Genomic DNA, 27,544 nt, shown 5'->3' with positions numbered 1-27,544 from the left:
TGTGTGTTTGTATGTGTAAAAATATTATCTCAAAGTTAATGTCAATAACATAACTATTTTAAACATATATTTTCAATAGTTTAACAGTATAATTTTAATCTTCGCTGCGCAACGCAGGTGAATTCGTCTGATATATATATATATATATATATATATATATATATATATATATATATATATATATATATATATATATATGTTCAGGTTCATTTGAGACCATTCTAATTTTGTGAGACCGTGAGACCAAATCTAAAAATAATTTTAAAATGCAAAATAAATGGAAAAATCCAAAAATTATTTTTTTAAATATTATTTTCGGAACTTGAATTAACTAAAAAAAATAAAAATAAAATAAAAAAAAAATTCCTTTTTTTTTTGAAAAATACGTGAAATATTCTAATAGAATATTACACTGACATATTCTAAAAAATAATTTTAAAATGCAGAATAAATGGAAAAATCTAAAAATTCTTTTTTTAAATATTATTTTCGGAACTTGAATTAACTAAAAATAAATAGAAATAAATAAAAATAATAAAAATAAATTCCATTTTTTTTAAAAAATACGTGAAATATTCTAATAGAATATTACACTGACATATTCTAAAAAATAATTTTAAAATGCAGAATAAATGGAAAAATCTAAAAATTCTTTTTTTAAATATTATTTTCGGAACTTGAATTAACTAAAAAAATAAAAATAAATAAAAATAAATTCCATTTTTTTTGAAAAATACGTGAAATATTCTAATAGAATATTACACTGACATATTCTAAAAAATAATTTTAAAATGCAAAATAAATGGAAAAATCCAACAATTCTTTTTTTAAATATTATTTTCGGAACTTGAATTAACTAAAAAAAATTTAAAATAAAAATAAATAAATAAAATGCGTCTCACGGTCTCACAAAATATAGGTGGTCTCAAATGAACCTAACCCTATATCTATATATATATATATATATATATATATATATATATATATATATATATATATATATATATATATATATATATATATATATATATATATATATATATTCTATGTTATTTGTGGTTAAAGGCCACATTTCCCAGACACTTCATTAAACAAAAAGTTTTACCATTTAATGTGATATACTTTATTTTAATAAACCCTTTCATTATTTCACTAATTAATGTGATATACTTTTTTCTTTTATTTAATACAACAAAGTTACTTTTTTTTGTGTAACAGTCATATATAAAATACAAAATTAATAAATTTATTAATATAAACCTAGTTTTTTTTAAACAAAATTATTATGGAATTCAACATCACTAACTTTTAGAGAAACAATAAATTTTACACTAACACTCATGGCACCGAATAGCAGTTGACTTGGTCACTAAATTTGTTCTCCGTGCGTTGTGGATTCCATTAATGGAAAATCGTATGCAAAAACCTCTTGTTAAAAAAGACTAGAATCAGTAATCCGCGGAACTTTAATTAATCATTCTTATCATGCAAGATTCCAGCATAAAAAGTCCCTGCATAGCGTGTCCTTAAAAGGACCTTCACAATTCACAACCCATCTCGGAAATCACACTAAGATCGATAATTTTCACTCCCAGTTTCTTGAATCTCTCTTTGGTACTGTATAAATTCTACCCTTTCCACTATGAATTTCAGTTGCTTTATGTTTATGTATAATGCATATTGATTTTCAATTTTAAAAAGCTCATCCGGGGAATCTCGACAAACAGGTTGTAAACATACTGCTAAAATGGAATCAGCAATTCCAACGACAACTGAGAAAGGGAGTGCACCCAAAAAACTGGAGGTAACACTTTTGTTTGCTTCGTTTAGTGATCTTGAGAAACTGTGAATCGTTGAATAAGTTTTGGATGATCATAATTCATAAACGAAACTGTGAAATTTGCAGGGGAAGTTTACTGTAATGGTGGTGTGTTGGCTTCTTGGAATTGGGTGTGCGTTTTCTTGGAATAGCATGCTGACGATTGAAGATTACTACGTTCATTTGTTTCCAGTAATCTCCTAATTAAACCTACCACTCATGTGGCATCACCTTCGTGTTATCATACGTACCATTTTTTCAATCGAAACTAACCATGATTTTGGACGATTTGCTGCAGAAGTATCACTCCATGAGAGTCCTGACGCTCGTATACCAACCATTCGCCCTCGGAACACTCGCGATTCTCACATACCATGAAGCCAATATAAACACCAGGAAACGAAATCTATTTGGATACATTCTCTTCTTCTTCAGTACTCTCGCTGTTCTGCTTGTAAGTCCCCAAAAACGTCTCAAAATTTTTTGGAAAATTAACAACGAAGTGATTCCGTTTGTGTCATGTATTGTAGTTGGATTTAGCAACATCTGGTAAAGGAGGAATGGGAAGTTTCATCTGCGTGTGTCTGATAAGTGGTGCCTTTGGGTTAGCCGATGCTTATGTGCAAGGTGGAATGGTTGGAGACTTGTCGTTCATGCTCCCCGAGTTCATTCAAGTTAGTACCTATAAATCGAATTATTATATATTTGTAATTTGTGTGTGTGGACTTGTTTTTGACTATGTGATATAATGATTTGTCTTGTGGTTGGGGTACTATTTATAGTCGTTTCTAGCGGGGCTTTCTGCATCAGGAGCTCTTACCTCCACTTTGAGATTGTTTACCAAAGGTGTTTTTGATAATTCACAAAACGGTTTACGAAAGGGAGCACGTAAGTCCTTCACATTTATATGCTTTTACGTTTGGTTTTCTATGTGGTTTTTCTTGGACCCCATCAATAATCAATAGGGTAAGCAGCGGAACTGGGTATTTGCTTTCGTAAGCGGGACCGTCTCCAGGGGCGGACCTAGGGGTGGTCCACGGTGGCACCGGCAACCCCTAACTTTTCCGGTCGCAGTGGAAAATTTTTCGAAAATTTTCAAAATTTTTATTTTTTCTACTACCGTACAATCCCTAACTCTCCCGTGTAACCCCTAATGTAAAATCTTGCGTCCGCCCCTGAGTCCGTCTCGGAACCGTCGGTTCCGATTCATAAAGTTTTGGAACCGCCTCATTTCAGTTCCGGTTCTTGTTTTTTTTGAACAGCTAGATATGACATCAATATTTTTATTTTGTGTATTATGACTTTAGTCTATTAACCTTGAAAATGCGATTAAATATTTTATTTAGTGGTAAAAGTCACTTATTGTGTTAAATATTTTTGTCGAAAAATGAGATAAATTCAGTACAACATCATCATTTTCGGTTTTTATTTTATTTTATTATTTTTTTTAAATCGACCATAAATTTCGTGGCTTGTGAAAATAAAAACTTATTTTAAGATATTTCCTCATTTTCTTACCCAAAATAATGTTAAATTCTTTCTCAATCCAACAATCAATCTCCCACTGTAAAAAAAAATTAAAAAAAATTATAAAATAAAATAAAAATTTGCGAAATAGATTTTAGAAAGTATGAATATAAAAAAAAAACAAAAAACGATTTCTACCGTATTTTGAAAAAATAAATTTTTTTTAAGAGGCCATACAAATTGTTTTATCAATAGGCCCATAGATAAATATGTTGTTGTCATTTGTACTAAAAAAAATTGTCGTTTTGTTAAAACCTCTCGATATTGACCATCTTGTGATTTTCCAAAAAGAAATTACTTTTAAAATTGTATTTAATTTTAGTAGAATGGTTTTGGAAGAGAACTTAAATATTCTTTTACTTTTTTTTTCTTAAAAATCCTTTTATCGATCCAATGAAATAGTTACATGCGTAACATTTAGTGCTCATTTAATAAAATTTAATAATATTTTATTATATTAATATGACATGTGTTATCATTTAAATGAGTATAAAGATTAGTAGAAACGGAAATTAGAAGGATATTAATTTCTTGTTTTGAAATTTGTAAGGATATGAAACTTTAGATACAATGTGAGCGGAGTTCGGAGGATACAATATATAACTACTTAGATTAATTATTTATCCTTAAAAAAAACCCGACTATAAAAAGGTTCCCTGGTAAGGGGGTGTTTGGCTTATCTTTTTGAAAGACAAAAAGTTACAAAGAGTCAGGATTTCTGATTTTTCCAAAAAGTCAATTTTCTTTATATCTAAAATCCAAAAGTAGCTTTTAAAATGTTTTTCCCAAACATCTTTTGCATTCTATTTTTTTCAAAAAGAACTTTTGGCCCCTCAAAAGATAAACCAAATACTAAGTCCAACTTTTTACAAAATTGCTCTATTTTGTTTTTTCCTCAAATTTTCTCAAATTTGCAGTTATTTTTTCAAAAAAAATTTATATAATGTATTCAAACATTATTTTATCTGGATAATACTTACTCGTAAAACAAACAAGGCTGAACATAGAGAAATCTTTGTTTTGCAGTTTTATTCTTCACGCTATGCACAATCTTCGAGTTGCTTTGTGTACTTCTATATGCATTCGTGTTCCCAAAGCTTCCAATTGTAAAATACTACCGATCAAAAGCAGCTTCAGAAGGATCTAAAACAGTTTCAGCTGATCTTGTTGCCGGTGGAATTTACTCGCATTCAGGAGAGGTACTAATGTTAATGTGTTCTATATATGTTTGGGTATTATAACACTTCATTTTAATTTATTTATGTTATATTAAAATCGTTATATATATATATATATATATATATATATATATATATATATATATATATATATATATATATATATATAATATTTTTGAAGTCATTACAGTAAAAAAGAACTTTTATTAATACTTTGGTACTACAACAAAGACATGATATGTACTTAATGAGATTGCTATAACTAAATAGACTTTTCAACCTGCAATGTTTAACATAAGGAAATGAAATTAAGATGCCACAATAAAAAGTCAATTAAAGTATATTATTATAACTAACACATGACCTTTTTTCAAATGGTTCTCTTTTAAAATAGTATGTATGATTGCTAATCTTTAACCCTGGTTGGTTTCTTTGCAGATAAAATCAAATTCTAAAAAACTGGAACGATTGAGCAGCAAAGAATTGTTACGGGAAAATACTGATTATGCAATCGATATGCTTTTGATATATCTATTAACACTTTCTATTTTTCCTGGGTTCTTATCCGAAGACACGGGATCGCATAGCTTGGGTTCTTGGTAACATCAACACTCTCAACACATATCGTTCATCCATTATACCACAATTTATACGTAGGGTACAACCTTAGAAGTAGGAAAATTTTAACAAAGATAATAATAATAATAATAATAGTAGTAGTAGTAGTAGTAGTAATAATAATAATAATATAGGGAGTGTGTGAAGAAAATGGTTACTAACTGGTAACGGGTAGTGGAAAGCTGACAGCTAGAAACTATAGTTTTTATTTGTTATAGGATTGTTTGAGAAAAATAGTTGGAAGTTTTTGAAATATACAAAATTACAAAAAAGAAAAATCCTTTAAATACATAAACATATTTTTAAAGAAATTCTTGAAAATAATTTAAAAAGCGTAATAACGTTTTGTTAAACGCTACTTTAAACTAAAAGTTAAACATCCGTACTACCAAATGAAGTTTTTTGTTTAAACTATAGTGTTTTGTCAAAAGTTAAAAGTTATAAACTCTTAAACGCTCTGTATCAAACACGCTCCTAGATCAATACAATATTATTATTATAGCATACAACAAATAATGATCCATTTAATCAATGATTTTCATTGGTTCTGTTCCAAAAACAAAATTACTATTTTTTTCCTATTGGAATAAGATGGACCAAAACCGAAGTGAAGAGACCAATAAAAAAATTAAAACCAAAATAAACACATATGTTAAACATAGGTAAAACGCTCTTTCATCTTTGTCAAAGAAAATTACTAAAATCAACATCTAATATAAAAATCCTAAACCAAATCATACCAAAATCTCTTAAATTTACTTGGTGTCTTTTTGCATAAAAACAAAAAACTGCATATACCTTCCAACCGGATAAAACATATCTCGTGTAAGCTAGTTGCAACTTGCAATAGCCATTTTAAAACTCTTTCTAATAGGTAAACATATTTTTTAATGGGATTGTTAAAATTTTGTTTTACGATAGACCAAATAATTCATAAAATATAAATAAATAATAAAATAATTCAAAAACTTGCAAGCAGTATTTTTTAAAAATTGACTAAGATGAAAATTAAATCAAATAATTGATTAATTAAGAAAATAAGAAAAAAAATAACAAAGCTAATGAACAATAATGATGTGATCTACTCAAAAACTTGCAACCATAATTCTTTAATCAACATGTCGCAACAGATTATTCTCTTCATATAGAATTTGAAGTTTTTAATGGAGGGATCATATCACAATTCGCGTCCCTTACCCCTTTTATTATATATATATATATATATATATAAAACTTCAAATTTGTATGGGTGGGTCAAGGTTCACGGTTGTATCTATGTGGCTACCTTGTTGAAAAATAGAATTCAACAAATAGTTGAACTTGTAAAAATAACTAATATTATGAAAAGAAATTTATAAGATCGAAGTGTATCATTTGTAATCAAAGATAAGGGTTGGCATAACTGTATTACGGAGTATATATTACTACCTATGCACTAGACATTAAAGGATGCATTAGATAAACACCGGTGCTTAACATAAGATAAATAATTATTGTTTCATCATATCATCATATTAAACCATAAGTCTTTCAATCGATATTATCTATAATAAACAGTTAAAGCTCTCATCAAAAGTCATATATGATGAGCATGTTATCATAGAAGCTTCAGAAATATCGACAACTCCTTAGAAGGTTCTATTTAATAAATTGATGAATAATTCCAACAAAATTCAATCTCCATTACTTGGACATAGAATTTTTAGTCAAGATTAAGAAGTTCTCACCTTGTACTCTCTAGAAATCGTTCGAATGAAGAATTGGGAGAAGCCTCAGAGGTTTAAAAATACTTAACTTCCAAAAGTTCACAAATTATTCCTCAAGTCTCACTCTAAAGTCTAAACTCACCCTACGTGGACCTATATTTACAGCAAGTCCCAAATCTATATTTTTAACCCTAAGTATTTTGTAATTACCAATTATAAATTTTAGATAGAAATTAAACGGGATGGTGTAAAGTACAAGTTGTCTAATTTTGTTTTTCCGACTTGAAAACTACCAATTATTCTTATTATTGAAAATTATCTACAACCACTTTTAATAAGAACTTTAAGATTAATTATTCTTGAAACTTTTTTCATCTAATTATTATTATTATTATTTGGAAATTATTATTATTATCCACAACTCCTTGTTTAACATCATTTCATTGTTAGGTACGTGCTTGTTCTTATTGCAATGTACAACATGTGGGACCTCGTGGGACGATATATCCCACTAATTAAATGTATGAAGTTGGAGTCACGAAAAGGACTCATGATAGCAGTTCTAGCAAGATATTTGCTCATTCCGGCGTTTTATTTCACGGCTAAATATGCTGATCAGGGTTGGATGATATTTTTGACATCGTTTTTGGGATTAACTAATGGTTACCTTACCGTTTGCGTCCTCACTTCTGCTCCGAAAGGCTACAAGGTTCGTTCGTGTATTATACTAATTTAGTTTCATTTATTTCTATTATAACTATGTACTTTTGATTTTTATTATTACATATTGTATTTTGATTTTTGAGAAATCTAACCAAATATGACGGTGAAAAATTTTGTTTGTGGATCATGCTTCTTTTATAATTAGATAGATTTATCAAAATATATTATTGTAATAATAAAAAAAATTAAAATATAGTTTTAATAAAAGGATTCATGGAAGTATAATGTTTTTTCTTGTCTACGATCGTTGTTTTATTTTTTTGAAATATATATAACGTGAAAAACTTTTTACATGATGATACCAAGTACCAAACCAGATATATTACTCTTATCTCCAGCCCATGTCATCGGTTCTATCCATATATAGAATTAAACTAGAAAGACTTATACACCAGAATCATATATTCTTGCATTTTCAAGACGAAGTAATTACTATTGCTAATTTTTGTTCTATATACATGTGGCCTAATAAGGGGTGTTTGGATATGAAAAAAGATGGTGTTTATTGTTTATTGCTTATTCCCACCATAATAAATTAAGTTTAAGTGTTTTGATAAAATCCTTAAAAATCAGCTTATTGTGTTAAGAACAAACTAAATAAGTTAATTTTAATAAGCATCCCCCTCTCTGCTTATTGTTTATTGCTTATTCTCACCACAAATAAGCTAATCCAAACACCCCTAAGTTTTATAAATATTAATTTGAAATAAACTAAACGAACACTTCGATGTTAGAATAGTTATGAAGGGCCCAACATGCTTTTTTCAATGACCATTTTTTATAAAGAAAGGCGGTTGTGGAAAATATAAACACCATAACATATGGAATTAGTTCCAATTTCGTCAGAAATATATATATTTTCAATATTATATATTTTCTTCGTACGTATTAATAATGTAAGTGTTTTTATGATTATTGTTTGTAGGGACCGGAACAAAACGCATTAGGGAATATACTTGTCTTGTATCTTATGGGAGGTATTTTCGTTGGGGTCACATGTGACTGGTTATGGCTAATCGGCAAAGGTTGGTGAGAGATGTAGGCGCATGTTAATTAGACGTATTGCGTATGCAGTTTACTAGTCTTTTTTGTTATCAAGTGAAGAAATAAGTTATGGTAGCCTAATAAATTTATTGGGTTTGTTTTATTTTGAGTCTTTATTTAGCCATGTAGCTAGATAATCTTAGGTAACTTTTCTATTTATAGTTGTATTTTCTCTTCTTTGTAAATATAACTTTCTTTCAATAATGAAACCCTAACTGTCTTCTCTTTAAATTATTATTCGTTTATATTATATGAGAGCTTTATCCGATTAAAATTAATTTTGTAGATCAATTTGTTATTTTTGTTGAAATTTTAGAAAAAAAAAAAAAGTAACCACTATTCATGGACTCGGTACTGTTCACTCGCTAGGTACCATTCTTTGATTTTTTTTTTCAAAACGATCGTACTTTATATTGTTAAGTATGATTTTTTTGGTTTGTTAATATATTCTTATGGTTTGGTTAGTTCTGTTGCAAGGGTTTTGATTGTTGTTATTATATTCTCTTTTTAGTTTCGACTTTTGTATCTATTGTTGGTTTTGGATTATTTGTTTGATTGTTTATTGGCAATATAACTAAAAAGATGATGTTCTTCGGTCCATTAATACTCAACTGGATGGCAATAAGTATCTCTATTGAAGTTATGTTAGACGGCTGTAAATTATGTAATTTTATTGGAACTATGGAAGACTAATAATTCAAATATTAATATAAGGTTTATAAGTTTCCAAATCACCTCACAAGCTCAAATTCAATCAACATCAAACGATATTGTTGATTGATTAATAAAATAATTATGAGATACTAAATAGAACTTCATCCTGTCATCTAATTAAATATCATCACATTTTGGATTTGGGAGAAATGAAAACCTCATAACAGTGGAATCGAGAACATGAATGAGAATGTTACATTCATAAGTCTCTTTTTTGATGACTCCTCCTCCAAACTCTTGAGATGTCTTCCAATAATCTCCCATTTAATTTTCATCTACTAAAATCTTCACTCAAGGCCTCTTCCTAAGCCCTACATCAATATAATAAAGAGATGGAGAGGGAATTGAGGATTTGAGTTCAAATATTTGCCTATTTATAAGAGTGGGTCCTTTATTTCTTAATTTCCCTTTCAAGCCTATTTCAACATTATGATTATGTTTCACATAATATCTGAAAAATTAGTTGTTAACTGAGAAGTAAAAAGCAAATTATGAACTTATAAATTAGATGGTAAAAAAAACGTTTGTTAAAAATAGTTGATAAACTAACTGAAATATATAGAATGACATAAAAGAAAATTTAGGATAATTGGTTTGCTGTAGTTAATTAAGGATATATTTAGAATATTTAGAAAAAAAAACTCTTGAAAAATTAGTCTAAATAATTTTTTAAAAATCTGACTTATAAGTTATTTTTTTATTTCTCATGATAATTTTAAAAAATTCAAAAAATAATTTAATTTATCAACTAGCTATAATATGTAAAACACATAACGAACTTAGAGTTTACTATTTCAACTGCAACTTCTTACAAAATACTCTAAATTTTAATTGGCCAAATTAAACCTAAGTTTCCATATTTGACAAGATGGTCCCTAAATGTGACATCTCAGTTTACATTTATATTCTCATTTTAAGTAATTCCGTCCTAGATGATTAAAAATCTTACACTTTTAAGTGCAATATCTAATTAAATGAGTTTATTCAAATATAATTCTGTAATTCTAAATCTTAAAGATTGTTTTAACTTTAACTTTCACATAAACCATTTTAACTAAACTTTAATTAGTTAAATTTATATTAATTAACTTTGAAACTTTTTAATCCATTATTTTATTTATTTTAATTGAAAATAAATATATTTACAAAATTTTCACTGAAAAGATAAAACTTGTAACCCCAAAAATAACAGGTGCTATAAAATTTTCAAGTGTGCACTTTAAAAGTTAAAAATTCCATGTGAGAAAGTAAACTCATTTTTGAATCGTGTGAAGGTACGCAAAAGTCAAGTATCTTACTCAAAACATGTGTTTGGAAACATAACATATTCTTTTAAAGAATTCCATGTATCATACAACAACGATGCAAGTTCATGCATATATCAATATACTCAAAATAAGCAATCTTGTAAAAAGACATGCATTGACAACACATCTGAACTAAGATAAAAAAAACACTATGTGTTTAACTTTTAATCACGAAAATAAATAAATAAATTGTGTGTTTTGGATTAAATATCAACTTTACTTTTTTTTATGAAAAAAATTCTTTATATTTTTTCTATTTTCTCTGATTTATCCCATGCAATTTTTATTTTTTCAATTTACCCCTTATATATATTTTTTTGTATTAAACGTCAACTATATATTTTTTGGATTAAACGTCAACTTATATATATATATATATATATATATATATATATATATATATATATATATATATATATATATATATATATATATATATATATATATATATAATATTTTTTGTATTAAACGTCAATCAGGGCCGTCCCAGAGGGTGGGCGATAGAGGCGACCGTCCAGGACCCATCTTTCAAAATGACCCAATTTTTTTTATGGAAATTGTTATATTTAGAAGATAAACAAATAATTTTCTTTCAATAATTAAGTTATTATAGAAAACTTGATAACATTTATGTATTTTAAAGGCCCATTTTTTTTCTTTCATCCTGAGCCCAAAATATGTTTGGAACGGCCCTAACATCAACTATATATTTTTTGGATTAAACGTCAACTATATATTTTTTGTAAAAAGACATGCATTGACGACACATCCGATTTAGCTCTTATATATATATATATATATATATATATATATATATATATATATATATATATATATATATATATATATATATATATATATATATATATTGGATTAAACGTCAACTATATATTTTTTTTTAGAAAAACCTTACATCTTTGTTATCCTAGAATATTTTTTTACATGTGGTTCTATAACTCCATATCAGAAGCTACGAGCTTCATGATAATTTAGAGTATAATCTTTTACTAAATTATGGAACCAAATGCAAGAAAACTTTCAAGATAATAAAGTTGTAATGATTTTTTAGAATAAATAAATAAATAAAATTGAGATTTAATCTGAAAAAATGAAATATATATATATAGGGGCTAAATAAAAAAAATGTATGGGGTAAATAGAAAAAATAAAAATTGTAAGGACTAAAGTGGGACAAATAAGGAAAAAACTATAAGAGCTTTTCAATAAAAGAAATTGAGATTTAATCCGGAAAAAACCTTTTATATATATATATATATATATATATATATATATATATATATATATATATATATATATATATATATATATATAATCCGGATTCGATAGCAACCCAAAAATAAGGGAACAAACGTCAAACTTATTACTTGGTCGGGACGCGTTCGAATGCGACGCACGTCCGTCGTGTCGTTGGAGTTCTTACACTTCTAACAGGTACTCATTCTTCAGTGATTTGAATCATGGGAAGTCAAGGTCTATTAATGATGATCTCCAATAAGTTGTAGTCTATTGATTCCAACAACATGAATATCTTACTAAGCCACATTATGAAGTTGTTTTCATAAAACGGAAGACATTGTTGTATATGATTTTGAAAGGAATTCGAGGAAGACATAATGATTACAAGATTTGTATATAAGTTTAGATCAATATAAACGTGCTTTGATACCACTTGTTAGTCTCATAGTATGCAATCACAATGAAATAGAATACCATAATTACTTTGATAATAAATTGTATTGATGAATATGGTTTCTAGATCCAAGAGATGTTAGAAAATTAGGGTTCAATTTAATGGAAAAACTAAGAGTCATGAGAACACCTTCAGATCAAAGTATTTTAATGGTACTCTTGGAATCTTTCGATAAGATAATACTGGAACGACCAAATTTTCACGCCCAAAAGTTTCATTTAAATTAAGTAGTTTGTAAAACATTTGTAGAAAAACATCATCCAATCATATCATTTCATAAAACATATCTCGTATCTGAAAACCCAAAACATGAAAATAATAATAATGTCAGAGTGCAATCCCAGAACATCTCATAATGCGGAAAACCAAAGTGTGTGTATGTATGATGTGCCGCTACCGCGCCAGCTCCTTCCCCTTTGCTGAAGATGTACCTGAAACCAAAACTGAAAACTGTAAGCACGAAGCTTAGTGAGTTCCCCCATCATACCACATACTATACAATCATATCACATACATACTGCCAGGCATTTCTGGGGTGCCGACCTACCCGGTACAGCCATTCTGGGGTGCCGACCTACCCATGCGGCCATTCTGGGGTGCCGTCCTACCCGTGTCAATCCATTCTGGGGCGCTGACCTACCCGTGTCGATCCATTCTGGGGTGCTGACTACCCATCGGTCCAAACAACCGAACCTCGGGGACTGGTCCCCTCCTACTACCTCTATCACATATAACATACAAGCCAGCATGCAAACATATCATCACATACCGTCAGACGTATCTGGGGTGTCTGACTACCCTTCGGTCCTAACAACCGAACTCTACTACTATCACATACAACATATCATGCTAGCATATAACATATCAGGTAGTAGCAAACCTAGATGATATCACATAGACAATCATCTAACATACAACTCCTACTGGTGGGTCGACATTATGGCCGTAGACCCACCGCTATTGGAAGGTAACTCACCTCGTAGTAGCTGTCGAACTGTGCAAGAATCCTCTAACTGATGCCGCTGCTGCTCCAGAAATCCTTCGACTATAATTCCCACAAAACACTTAGTCAGAAACTGACATATACCCTTAGGGTAAAATGACCATTTTACTTCTTGACCAAGTCAAAGTCAAAGTAAACTTCCAATTGACCTGACTCGTCGAGTTGGCTCGCCAACTCGCCGAGTCCCTATCCTTCCATCAGACCTCATACCTGTCTCTACTCATCGAGTTAGGCGAAGACTCGACGAGTTTTCCTTCTAAAAGAACACCGATTGAATCCACATCCGACTCGCCAAGTTGTAACTCGTCGAGTTATTCTTCATCCAATGAACACGTTCTGTCCTTGATTCGCCGAGTTGTATGAACAAATCGCCGAGAACCATGAAGATTGTCTTGGACTCGCCGAGTACCAAGAACTCCCAGAACACTTTGCTTAGTCCAGAACGTTGGGTCACTCCCCGGGACTCCTAAAAAACCCTTCCACACTCAACTGGTCCTTATGAACCTCACTGATATGGGACCAAAACCCCTGGACTCGCCGAGTCCAGGAATGGACTCGCCGAGTCCAGGAATGGACTCGCCGAGTCTATCACATTCCTTACTAAGAACTTCGATTTCTGCTGTACAACACTTAACCAAATGATAGATCCAGGCCCCTAAACTCAATCTAGCACGTAAAGTTACAAACTTTACGTGCATGCATGGGACATAAGAGCTTAAAAGGCTCTAAAATGGTTCTTTTGTTGCATGGGGCCTTCCTTGGTGCAAAAAGCAACCTAGATCTGACTTGTGGCTCATAAAATGACATGATACAGAAGCCCAAACCCCCAACCATGTTTGCAAACATGGTTGGCTGCCAAAAATGGCTTATAAAAGCCCTAAATCACCTCAAAGAGGGATCTAACAAATGAATGAGCAAGGTTCCGACTTTATACCTTCCAAAGACTGAAAATGATGAAACAAACTCGAATCCTTCAGTCCCCTCTTGATCCTTTTATGCTCTTCCTTCTTCCTTGAGATCAAAACTCACAAGAATCACTCAAAAAAGCCTTAGATATACTCAAAAACGGCTAGGGTTTTCTATGAGGAGTGTTTGGGAGCATAAAGGGGGAAAAGAGGCTTCATAAGGTCGTTTAAATAGGGTGCAAACCCTGGATTAGGGTTTTTGCCCAAACAGCGGCTACTCGCTGAGTCTGGGACCTAACTCGCCGAGTCCGCAGCTCAAACCCCGCGCCTCATCCTGCTTCTACTCGGCGAGTCAGTCCTTCGACTCACCAAGTCCAAGGCTAAAATGCAAAAATAAATGAAGATTTAATAACAGAATACATACCAAGAACCAAGTGCCACAAATCTCCCCCACTTATTTTAGACTTCGTCCTCGAAGTTTGCCGCACGATCTTGAAACAGCTCGGGGTAGTGCTCCATCATCTCACTCACCAGCTCCCAAGTCCACTCCGACCGCTTCCGATGTTGCCATTGCACCTTCACAAGTTCTACACTTTTGTTCCTCAGATCCTTCGACTTCCGGTCAAGGATCGCTACAGGCCGCTCGATGTAATCCAGGCTACCATCAACCTGAATGTCCTCCAAGGGTACCACCGCCATATCGTCCACTGGGCACTTCCACAGCTGAGAGACGTGGAAGGTGTTGTGGATCTGACTGAGTTCAGCTGGCAGATCCAACCGATACGCCACCTTGCCCACCCGGGCTACAACCCTGAACAGTCTGATATACCTTAGGCCCAACTTGCCCCGCTTCTTGAATCGGATGACGCCCTTCCATGGCGACACCTTCAGGAGAACCATATCCCCGACCTAGAATTCCAGGTCTGATCGACGCTTATCGGCGTAACTTTTCTGCCGACTCTGAGCAGTCTGAAGCCTGCTCCGGACCTGCTGAATCTTCTCTATCGTCCTGAGCACTACTTCGGTGCTCCCCATGACTCTCTGGCCAACCTCGCCCCAGCATATCGGGGTCCTTCACCTCCTCCCATACAACATCTCGAAGGGAGGACGGTCGATACTCGCATGATAGCTATTATTATACGAGAACTCCGCCAACGGGAGGTAGGTATCCCAACTACCTCCGAAATCTAAAACGCATGCCCGCAGCATATCCTCCGGAGTCTTGATGGTTTGCTCGCTCTGGCCATCCGTCTGCGGGTGAAAAGCGGTGCTAAAATGTAGAGGAGTACCCAGCTCGTCATGAAACCTCTTCCAAAACCTAGAAGTGAACCGCACGTCTTTGTCTGAAATCACGGAAATTGGCACTCCGTGCCGCTCCACCACCTCCCTGATATAGATATCGGCCAATTTCTCGGCCAAGATGCTCACCTGAATCGGAATAAAGTGGGCGCTCTTGGTCAATCGATCCACGATGACCCATATCGAATCCATCCCCCGCGCGGTCCTGGGAAGCTTCGTGATAAAATCCATCGTAATATCCTCCCATTTCCACAGCGGGATATCCAACGGCTGCATCTTGTCGTGTGGTCTCTGATGCTTGGCCTTGACCTTCCTGCAGGTCAAGCACCGCTCCACGTACCATGCCACATCCCACTTCATGCAGGGTCACCAATTGTCCAGACGAAGATCCATATACATCTTCGTCGCCCCGGGATGAATGGAGAATCGGGATTTGTGCGCCTCCTCCATCAGGACCTGACGCACACCTCCATGATAAGGGACCCATACCCTATGGTGAAGAGTCAATAACCCTCGGCTATCATAGTCGAAGGAGGAAACCTGCCCCACAATCCGCTCACTCTTCTGATGTTCCTTCTTCATAGCCTCCTTCTGAGCCTCCCGAACCCGCTCCAACAACGGAGTCACTACTGTCATCCTCATGCAGATACCCCTGATCGGCGCCGCCTTGCGGCTAAGCGCATCGGCCACCGCATTGGCCTTACCCGGGTGATAAGGATCTCGCAATCGTAATCCTATACCACATCCATCCACCGACGCTGCCTCATGTTTAGATTCGGCTGATCCATGAGGTACCTCAAACTATTATGATTCGTGTAAATGGTACAACGAACCCCATAGAGGTAATGATGCCAAATCTTGAGGGCAAACACAACAGCCCCCAGCTCCAAGTCATCCGTCGGGTAATTCGCCTCATGAGGCTTCAGCTGCCTCGACGTGTAGGCGATGACATGCTCTCTCTGCATCAACATCGCGCCCAAACCTGAGATGGACACATCGCAGTACACAACAAAATCCTCCATGCCCTCTGGCAGGGCTAAGTTTGCGCCTCGCACAATCTCTGTCTCAGTGTCTCGAACACTGCCAGCTGCTCAGGCCCCCAACGAAATACCACGACCTTCCTCGTTAGCCTGGTCAACGGTACGGCTATCTTGGAGAAATCCTGAATGAATCTCCGATAATAGCTCGCTAATCCCAGGAAACTCCGAATCTCAGATGGAGACTTCGGAACCTCCCATCTCATCACGGCCTCCACCTTGGTCGGGTCTACTGAAATCTCGTTCTGGTTGACAAGGTGCCCAAGAAACTGCACCTCACGCAACCAAAACTCACATTTGGAGAACTTGGTATATAAGCCCTCCCTCCTCAAAGTCTCCAGCACCTCCCGCAGGTGCTCCTCGTGCTCCTCTTGCGTCTTGGAATAGACCAAGATATTATCGATAAACACTATCACTAACCGGTCTACACACGCGGTTCATGAGGTCCATGAGCGCGGGAGGAGCATTGGTGAGCCCGAAGGGCATCACCACAAACTCGTAGTGGTCATAACGCGTCCAAAACGCAGTCTTCTGCACATCCTCCTCCTTGACCCTCATCTGATGATATCCTGAACGCAGGTCAATCTTGGAGAACCAAGATGCTCCCTGTAGCTGGTCAAAGAGGTCATCAATCCTTGGGAGTGGGTAGCGGTTCTTCACCGTTACCTTATTCAGATCCCTATAGTCTATACACATACGATGCGACCCGTCCTTCTTCTTCACAAACAGAATCGGGGCTCCCCAAGGCGAACTACTAGGCCTGATAAATCCCTTGTCTAGTAGCTCCTGCAACTGCGTAGACAACTCCTGCATCTCGGGAGGAGCCAACCGATAGGGTGCCTTGGCTATCGGAGCCGCACCACGAACTAGTTCGATCCTGAACTCCACCTGGCGCTTCGGAGGTATCCCAGGCAACTCCTCGGGGAATACGTCCGCAAACTCTCGTACTACGGGCACCTCGCCCACTGTCGCTCTACCCGCCTCCCGGGTATCCATAACATACGTGACATAACCTGCCGCAACCCTGCTGGAGGTAACGCCTAGCTCTCGCTGCTGAACATAGGGCTGGTCCTCGCTATGGCTTCTCGCCCTGAACCACCAGCTCTCACCCACTTGGGGTCCTGATCCACACCAACTGTTGCGTGCAGTCGATCACTGCCCCATTGGGGCTCAACCAATCCATACCGATAATAACATTGTTCCCCCGCAAAGGTATGGGAACCAGATCCACTAGATAGCGCTCCTCAAATAACCTCAGCACACAATCCCGGAACACTGTCGATGCTCGCACCGAACGGTCATCCGCAATCTCTACGTCTAGAGGGCAATCCAGCATGCCTGAAGACTCGGAAAATCTCTTGTTGAGCGCAAGAGAAACAAACGATCGGGTAGCGCCCGAATCAAACAATACCTGAACTAGAATACCGTTCACATGGAACGATCCTAAGCAAAGCACACACACACACACACACACACATATATATATATATATATATATATATATATATATATCAAAATCACAACAGCATATCATAATATCATAAATAAGAAGTCATACCCGTCACCACATCGGGTGCAGCGCGTGCCTCCTCGGTAGTCAACTGGAATGCCCGACTCCTCACCACTGGAGCCTCTGCCTTGCCCTGCCGGCCATCAGTGATCCGCAGGGTCGCTGGAGCTGGCGCCTTCACCGGCGCTGATGTTGCTGTCAACTGGGGTCAATTGGCCTTCTTGTGGCCCCTCTAGTTGCAATGGAAACACAACAACTCATACGTTTAAATACCGATGCAGGGGCAGTACAATCCCTACTGAAATGCCCCGTCTTGCCGCACTTGTATCAGCCTGACGATCCCAGTCTATATGCCCCCTCATGTGGCTTGTCGCATTTCCTGCAGCAGCCCGGTCCTGACTAGCCTTTCGGCCTACCATCCGGTCCCTTGGGCTTCTTCCCCGAAGTCCCTATCGACTGCCCCTCCTCTACTTTCCTCTTCCGGACATGCTCCAGATCAATCTCCCTCTCCCTCGCCCTGGCAATCATAGACTCCAGGGTAGGGCAAGCCAAAAAAAACTAACATGCTCCCGTATGTCGGCTCGCAGCATGTCATGATAGCGGGTCCTCCTCATATCCTCGTCTCCCGCATACTGGGGCACCAGCAATGCCCTCTCCCGGAACTTGGCGGTGATCTCCGCCATAGTCTCCGTCGTCTGCCTCATATCCAAAAACTCCCTGGCCAGCTGCTGAAGCTCGACAGCCGGCGCAAACTCTGCCCTAAACCTGGTCATAAAGTCCGACCAGGTCATAGCCTCAACAGCCGAGGCTCCCAATGAGTCACTGACGGACTCCTACCAATCTTTAGCTCGGTCTCGTAAACATCCTGCTGCATATCTCACCTTCGACCCCTCGGGGCAGAAGCTAGTCAACTGTGCAGACTCGATGTCTGTAATCCATCGCCTGGCAGCTATGGGGTCCTTCACCCCATGGAAATCCGACGCACCACTTCCCCTGAAGTCCTTAAAGGACAGTGTGCGAGATCCTGACTGGCCAGATGCCATGTCACTCCTGAACGCCCTGAGGCGGTCCTCCATCAGCTCAACTATCCCTTCCTTGATTGACCCGAAAATGATGGGGGTCGACTCAAGGATTCCTCTGGTGATCTCTGATGCGATGAGCTCGCGTAGCCTCTCATCTGCTGGCTCGGAACCTGATCCCGAACCCGATCCCTCTCCAGAACTGCTAACTGTTGGCCTCTGACGTAGTACCACCATTCTGCAATACATACATGCAACTATTAGCGATACTGATATCTTTAAAGGGATCACGTCGATTACAAGTTCCCCGGTCTTGCCTTAGCCTTCCTCAAGTCGGGTACGGATCCTCTACTTTCAGTAGTACGGGCCCATACTACCTTCCACATCTATTCGTACCTTCCTCAAGGATTGCCTTGACTCCACCAGATCCCTTTTACCACTGCTGATCTCTGCTACTCTTATCCTAGGCTTACCCTAGGAAACCTCTGACTCCACCCAAACCGATCCTCAGCTGCTGAAGCTCTCTTTGTAATGCCAATTAGCCATTACCTACATACAATCACATGCAATGGGGCTCGGATAATCCTTCGAGTAAGGGACTCATCCCCACAACGGTTAGGACTCAAACAAGAGCTACGCCATAGGGTCAAATCTAACACTATGAGATTATTCAACCCTGATCACATGTGACTTTAACGTATTCACCTAACAGCTAACTCCCATCACTTTAGGCCCACAAAGCACAAAGCAAACAGCATGCGGACAAAAGGAAACAATCTCAAGCAACTCTATCCTCATAATAGGAACTGCACTAGCATACAATGCTAAGCTCATACTATTAGACATAACCTAAACATGCTATCCTACTGCTGTCTACTCAAATCTAGCATGCAACTCTCATAAGCTGAAGCATATAAAGCAGACACATAAGGCATCACTCCTAGATCCTTAGTCCTATTCTAGCATGCTGTTCTACTGAAACTGATAACGTAACATAAACTTGTATGGGTACTTTGAGGAGTACTTACTTGAGCTCGGCCAGTTGCGCACATCACACACTTGTTCTTTCTGAAACAAAATCTCTTCTATTTTATTCTTTAGAAAACTATTTTCTTATAAAATCTTTTAATCCCTCGGTTTGAGTCCAGACGCCCCCGAAGGTGTGTCCGAATCGCTCAAATCAGGGCTCTGATACCAACTTGTAACGACGCAATTTTCACGCCCAAAAATTTCATTTAAATTAAGTAGTTTGTAAAACATTTGTAGAAAAACATCATCCGATCATATCATTTCATAAAACATATCTCGTGTCTGAAAACCCAAAACATGAAAATAATAATAATGTCAGAGTACAATCCCAGAACATCTCATAATGCGGAAAACCAAAGTGTGTGTATGATGTGCCGCTACCGCGCCAGCTCCTTCCCCTTCGCTGAAGAGGTACCTGAAAACAAAACTGAAAACTGTAAGCACGAAGCTTAGGGAGTTCCCCCATCGTACCACATACCATACAATCATATCACATACATACTGCCAGGCATTTCTGGGGTGCCGACCTACCCGGTACGGCCATTCCGGGGTGCCGACCTACCCGTACGGCCATTCTGGGGTGCCGACCTACCCATATTGCCATTCTGGGGTGCCTTCCTACCCGTGTCAAGCCATTCTAGGGCGCTGACCTACCCGTGTCGAGCCATTATGGGGTGCTGACTACCCATCGGTCCTAACAACCGAACCTCGGGGACTGGTCCCCTCCTACTACCTCTATCGCATATAACATACAAGCCAGCATGCAAACATATCATCACATACCGTCAGACGTATCTAGGGTGTCTGACTACCCTTCGGTCCTAACAACCGAACTCTACTACTATCACATACAACATATCATGCTAGCATATAACATGTCAGGTAGTAGAAAACCTAGATGATATCACATAGACAATCATCTAACATACAACTCCTACTGGTGGGCCGACATTGTGGTCGTAGACCCACCGCTACTGGAAGGTAACTCACTTCGTAGTAGCTGCCGAACTATGCGGGAATCCTCTGATTGATGTTGTTGCTGCTCCGGAAATCCTCCGGCTATAATTCCCACAAAACACTTAGTCAGACACTGACATCTACCCTTAGGGTAAAATGACCATTTTACTTCTTGACCAAGTCAAAGTCAAAGTCAACTTCCAGTTGACCTGACTCGCCGAGTTGGCTCGCCAACTCGCTGAGTTCCTATCCTTCCATCAGACCTCATACCCGTCTCTACTCGTCGAGTTAGGCGAAGACTCGACGAGTTTTCCTTCTAAAAGAACACCGACTGAATCCACATCCAACTCGCCGAGTTGTATGAACAACTCGTCGAGTTCATCATCAACCGATACTCATGTCATGCCCTGACTCGCCGAGTTGTATGAACAACTCGTTGATTTATTCTTCATCCTATGAACACGTTCTGTCCTTGACTCGCCGAGTTGTATAAACAACTCGCCGAGTACCATGAAGATTGTCTTGGACTCGCCGAGTCCGTTCATGCACTCGTCGAGTACCAAGAACTCCCAGAACACTTTGCTTAGTCCAGAACGTTGGGTCACTCCTCGGGACTCCTAAAAAACCCTTCCACACTCAACTGGTCCTTATAACCCTCACTGATATGGGACCAAAACCCCTGGACTCGCCGATTCTATCACATTCCTTACTAAGAACTTCGATTTCTGCTGTATAACACTTAACCAAATGATAGATCCAGGCCCCTAAACTCGATCTAGCACGTAAAGTTACAAACTTTACGTGCATGCATGGGACATAAGAGCTTAAAAGGCTCTAAAATGGTTCTTTTGTTGCATGGGGCCTTCCTTGGTGCAAAAAACAACCTAGATCTGACTTGTGGCTCATAAAATGACATGATACAGTAGCCCAAACCCCCAACCATGTTTGCAAACATGGTTGGCCACCAAAAATGGCTTATAAAAGCCCTAAATCACCTCAAAGAGGGATCTAACAAATGAATGAGCAAGGTTTAGACTTTATACCTTCCAAAGACTGCAAATGATGAACCAAACTCGAATCCTTCAGTCCCCTCTTGATCCTTCTATGCTCTTCCTTCTTCCTTGAGATCAAAACTCACAAGAATCACTTAAAAAGCCTTAGATTTACTCAAAAACGGCTAGGGTTTGCTATGAGGAGTGTTTGGGAGCATAAAGGGGGAAAAGAGACTGCATAAGGTCGTTTAAATAGGGTGCAAACCCCTGGATTAGGGTTTTTGCCCAAACAGCGGCTACTCGCCGAGTCCGAGACCCAACTCGCCGAGTCCGCAGCTCGAACCAAATTTTAGATCCAGACCCCTAAACTCGATCTAGCACGTAAAGTTACAAACTTTACGTGCATGCATGGGACATAAGAGCTTAAAAGGCTCTAAAATGGTTCTTTTGTTGCATGTGGCCTTCCTTGGTGCAAAAAGCAACCTAGATCTGACTTGTGGCTCATAAAATGACATGATATAGTAGCCCAAACCCCCAACCATGTTTGCAAACATGGTTGGCCACCAAAAATGGCTTATAAAATCCCTAAATCACCTCAAAGAGGGATCTAACAAATGAATGAGCAAGGTTCAGACTTTATACCTTCCAAAGACTGCAAATGATGAACCAAACTCGAATCCTTCAGTCCCCTCTTGATCCTTCTATGCTCTTCCTTCTTCCTTGAGATCAAAACTCACAAGAATCACTCAAAAAGCCTTAGATCTACTCAAAAACGGCTAGGGTTTGCTATGAGGAGTGTTTGGGAGCATAAAGGGGGAAAGGAGGTTGCATAAGGTCGTTTAAATAGGGTGCAAACCTCTAGATTAGGGTTTTTGTCCAAACAGCGGCTACTCGCCGAGTTCGGGACCCGACTCGCTGAGTCCGCAGCTCAAACCCCGCGCCTCATCCCGCTTTTACTCGGCGAGTCAGTCCTTCGACTCACCGAGACAAAGGATAAAATGCAAAAATAAATAAAGATTTAATAACAGAATACATACCAAGAACCAGATGCTACAAATACTCAGTATGTGTTTCAAGAATAGAGAATGAAGATGAAATCATGATCTTGTGAGTACCAATGTAAACATGAGATTTACCAATTAATAAGGAAATAACCTCATGTTTGAAAATTGTCAAATCAGTAGTTATAGGAAATAACGACCTGTCTGAAACCCGACATAAAATTGTCACTAAACTACCTTAAAACTGGGTCTAGAACTAGCTCGACCCCGGCTAGGGGCTCTACCCCTTGGACCCCACCAGGGGTTGTCGACCCTTGGACCCGGCTACCAGGGACGCTGACCCTAGACCCCTGTTAGTTTAGGGGTTTTGCCCCTAAGTGACAGTGTACATGTAATCTTTAATAAACTCAAACAATTATCCACTCCACACTATCCTTACTTGTTCAATGTTTATCAAGATTGTATTGATCAATAAATTAATCAGTTACATTTAAATAATATCAACGGTACAAATCACCAAACAAGATATTAATCCGAGACGTGCCTGAAGTTAATCAATGAACTCTTAGATCTAATAAAAATAGCTTTTACATAAGAATCTATTAGTCGAGTAATAGAAGTAAAAAATAACATAATTGCTATCATAATATATATACTAATCCAACCGTCAGTTTAATCCCATTATTATATCATGAGTCTTCTGTACTTTGTAAAACTTATGCTTGTCTTCAATTTGAACTTCGAACACTCCCATTCTTCCTTATCTTCAAGTCTTTTGGAGATTGTTACATTTAGACGGGTCTTTACAACAAGTTGTCTATTATAAAAAGATACTCACGTGTTGACTTAATAAGCTTTGACCTACATTGGGTTAACTTGTCATAAGAAAAAAATGTGGCTAATGAAACTTTGACATTCATCAGATCATAAAGTTTGATCCTAAAAAACGTTGTTAAAATTAAAGAAACCTTCAGGAAATTTCAAAAAATGATCAAATTTTGTAATTTTTTTGAAGCATTATTCTTGTATTTTACTCAAAGACCTAATAAATTTACAAGTTGGGATATTTTTGTAATAAAAAATAAATGTTTTATCATGTACAATTAAAGGATTAGTGACTTACACAACAAAATATAACCCTTTATTAAAATGCTAGAATATTGCAAAATATCACATTTGATTTTGTAATATTTATACCTTAAATATTCTATGTAAAACTTAAGGGTGAACAAAAACTAAACTGCAACTTGAAAACCAAAAAATCAAAACTAAACATAAAATCGATAGTGCAGTTTAAAATTTTCAAAACCGCAACTTTTCGATGCGATGCGGTTTTCAATGAAAAACCACACCGCACCGTTTATATGTATATATGTAGCTACGGGGACCATTTATATAAATAAGGAAAAGATGTTATACATGAACCATTTATGTAAATAGATCAAAAAAATTGTACGGGGACTATTTATGTGTATAAGTAAAGTTGTTTCCAAGTGACTAATTTCGTACTAAAGCCAAATAAAAAATGCAAAAAATTCGAACTACAAAAAGAACGAACCTCACAGTTTCTAAACTTCAAAAATCGAAGTTGTGGTTTTCAGTTCAGTTTCAACCAAAAACTGCACCGGACCACACCATGATTACTCTAGTAAAACTCGGTATTTCTCCAAAGCATTTAACACCAACGTTTGATATTGATCTCACTATTATCTTTATATAAATAATTTCATATAGTTACATACGTTCTAATTTGATGATTAATTCCCACAATACAAAATACATTCGTAAATGTTTACATGTGTTCCATACTTCAATTATACAATATTCGTTCAGCATTGAGTCAACGCAATTGTCATACATTGTCGTGATTAAGATTAGGTTTCGTTATCTTATTAATAATCTCACAATTTTATCAAAATATGAATCTATATTATATTTTTTGATTGAGAAAATAAACTTTATCATGTTTTTAGGGAGAGTATGGGGATGAGCAAAACGACAAGCATTCAACCGCGATTCTCTCCTTTAAACATGTGCCCTCTACAAACCACAATTTTTTTATTAATTTAATCTTATTTTATATGATATTATTATGAAATTATTGACTTATAATAATGTTATGGAAAGAATCAATTTAAAATTGTATACATAAAAAATAACAACCGAGACCAACATACTCACCCTATATTACTACAAATCTGTCGATCTTCCTCGTTTTTTGATCCATACAAATTACCCACGTATATGATATTCTCATGTGACCCGACTAATTTCAATCTAATTAAGGAATTAAGTACTTTTTTTATACAACGGCTTTTAACATTTTTCCAAATTTATGTAGCTAAAGTTTTTTAAATGAAGTAGATAACAATGTTTCAATCTAGAACCTAAGTATCCAACATTATAACTAATTTATGTAACAATGATTTTTTTTTCTTTTAGAACAAATTATTAATCGATAACCAAAATATATACCAATATAAACATGTAACTTGTTTAATATTTATTGATGTTAAAACGTTTTATTTTGTTACTATACTTTTTCTATAACCCGAAACATGATTTTTTTTTTCGTCAAACATGATTATAAGCTTCATTAAGATAACATGTTTAATAAATTTAAAAAGCTAGGTAAATAAAACTAATTTTTTTACTTCCAAAAATCTAAATAGAATCCAAATCCAAAAGAAGATAACGACTCCTAAATAATATACACAGTGGAAAAGTGGAAATCAAAAGACAAAAACACCCCCTCCCCACTAGCCACCCTGTCAAGCGTCAACTGCTATCACGTGACTCCGTAGCAAGTAACATGCACAGATAGCATCAGCAAAATCCGCATGAACCCAAAAGACAAGACAAACTACACAAAAATCAGTAGGGGCAATATCGTCATTACAAGAAAAACAGCACTTGGCCAAGATAATGATGACGACGAAGAGGAAGAAGAGGACTCCGATTTATCGAACTGCAACGAATCAACGGCCAACGGCATGTTCTCCTGATCGGGGCTACACATAGAGTCATGGGGTGGGTGCGCAGTGTACATGATGGCGCGCAATACAGCAGAAACCGTCGGTATGTACGCCGTCTTGTTCTTCGCTAGCAGCCATGTCAGTCCCATCAGCTGACAATCTCGATTCAGCATCTTACTCGTCCGGTCACCTTTTGTTGTTCCATTTTTGCCCTCACCGTTTAGCTGCAACAACAGTTTCATTCATCAGTTATCAATGGCATTTTAGTCATTATCTGTCGATTTTATCGACAAATGTCCTTTCCTACGGCGATTTCCTTTTCGTAAGTAGTAAAACCAAAAGTGAAAAAAAAAATATATATATATATATATATATATATATATATATATATATATGAAGGGTATTATCGTCATTTTGAATAAGGGGTCACCACACCTTTTGCAGAGCTCCGAGGCATTTTGTGCATCCGGCGTAGGTGGAGTTCCGGCAATTCTTTTCTAAGTTTCTGACGACGGCCTTAGGCGTCGCATTCCGAGCAGTGAGATTGAAGGCGGTGTTACAGGTAAGGGAAGTGATTTGGTGGAGGCGGATGCCGCAGAAGCATAATACGGCGTCGCACGACGCGTTTGGTTGAGGAATGTGAATGTTCTGTTTCTGCAACGAGCTTTGCAACGAGTTGACGCATTTCTGAGAATCATCAGGCATTATCGGCATCCCTGCGGAGGACGCCGGAGACGACGTGGAAGAATTCACTTGGAGCGCCGACCGAGCGTGAGCTGCAAAGAGCCACGCTGCGAGAACGGGACAGCAACGACTCCGGTCGAGGTTATGGCCACACGCGGCGTTTACTCCGCCGAAGAGCTCAGCGGATAGATCGAGCTGACAAGTCCGTGCAGCGGTTTGAACCGGAAACGAAGGGATGGTATTTGGAGTGGACAAATCCGGTGGTTTTAGCGGTTGAGCAGGCTCAGAGAGTAGGCCTGATCGGCATGGATGAAAGTGACAACACGTGAAGAAGACGATTAGAATGAATGGAAAGGAGAGTTTGAGGGGTTGCATGGTAGGGTTTGAGGAAGAAGATTCAGTAGAGATTCATGGGAAAGGTGTGATGATATGAATGAGTTTGAAGAAACAAAAGGTAAAGGGAACTGAAAAGAGTTTGGATGTTTGTGGGTGGAGGTGTTATTTATATAGTATATCATATCATTCTTCCCAATAACAAAATTATAAATAAATATTAAACATAGGCTTACTATCATTTTTAAAAGAAACCAACTATTGTTATTGTCTTCAAATACTAAACGAACTCTCAGTTTATTTAACAGAAATAATATAATAATTTTTTTTTAATTTTACCTAATATAATAGATACCAATCGTTGTGAGATTATTTTAATATTTCTTTTGTAATTGTTTTAAAGTTGATTTTATTTTACATTTTTATACAACTTTCTTTTATAATTTTTTATAT

General features: G+C 36.6%; 2 protein-coding genes across 2 annotated transcripts; one reads left to right on the top strand and one right to left on the bottom strand.

Moving 5' to 3' along the window:
- Positions 1-1,748: 1,748 nt before the first annotated feature.
- LOC145100313 (equilibrative nucleotide transporter 3-like) lies at positions 1,749-8,840 on the top strand. Its single transcript, XM_079037631.1, has 9 exons — positions 1,749-1,804; positions 1,907-2,011; positions 2,118-2,273; positions 2,350-2,493; positions 2,602-2,707; positions 4,373-4,545; positions 4,963-5,123; positions 7,299-7,557; positions 8,497-8,840. The coding sequence occupies exons 2-9, from the start codon at positions 1,922-1,924 to the stop codon at positions 8,602-8,604; spliced, it is 1,197 nt and encodes a 398-aa protein (XP_078893757.1). The 5' UTR covers positions 1,749-1,804; positions 1,907-1,921; the 3' UTR covers positions 8,605-8,840.
- A 16,891-nt stretch (positions 8,841-25,731) lies between these two features.
- Positions 25,732-27,246, bottom strand: LOC145102368 (putative GPI-anchored protein At4g28100). The gene is made up of 2 exons (XM_079039755.1): positions 26,510-27,246; positions 25,732-26,298 (listed from the first exon to the last, which is right to left on the bottom strand). Exons 1-2 carry the CDS (start codon positions 27,131-27,133, stop codon positions 25,963-25,965), a joined length of 960 nt encoding a protein of 319 aa, XP_078895881.1. The 5' UTR covers positions 27,134-27,246; the 3' UTR covers positions 25,732-25,962.
- Positions 27,247-27,544: the final 298 nt, after the last annotated feature.

This window comes from Lactuca serriola, chromosome 4, assembly GCF_051521515.1.
Source record: "Lactuca serriola cultivar US96UC23 chromosome 4, Lser_US96UC23_V15, whole genome shotgun sequence".
In the NCBI taxonomy this organism is placed as follows: Eukaryota; Viridiplantae; Streptophyta; class Magnoliopsida; order Asterales; family Asteraceae; genus Lactuca; species Lactuca serriola.
The sequence above is the reverse complement of the archived record's forward strand: the minus strand, read 5'-3'. Positions and strand labels throughout refer to the sequence as shown.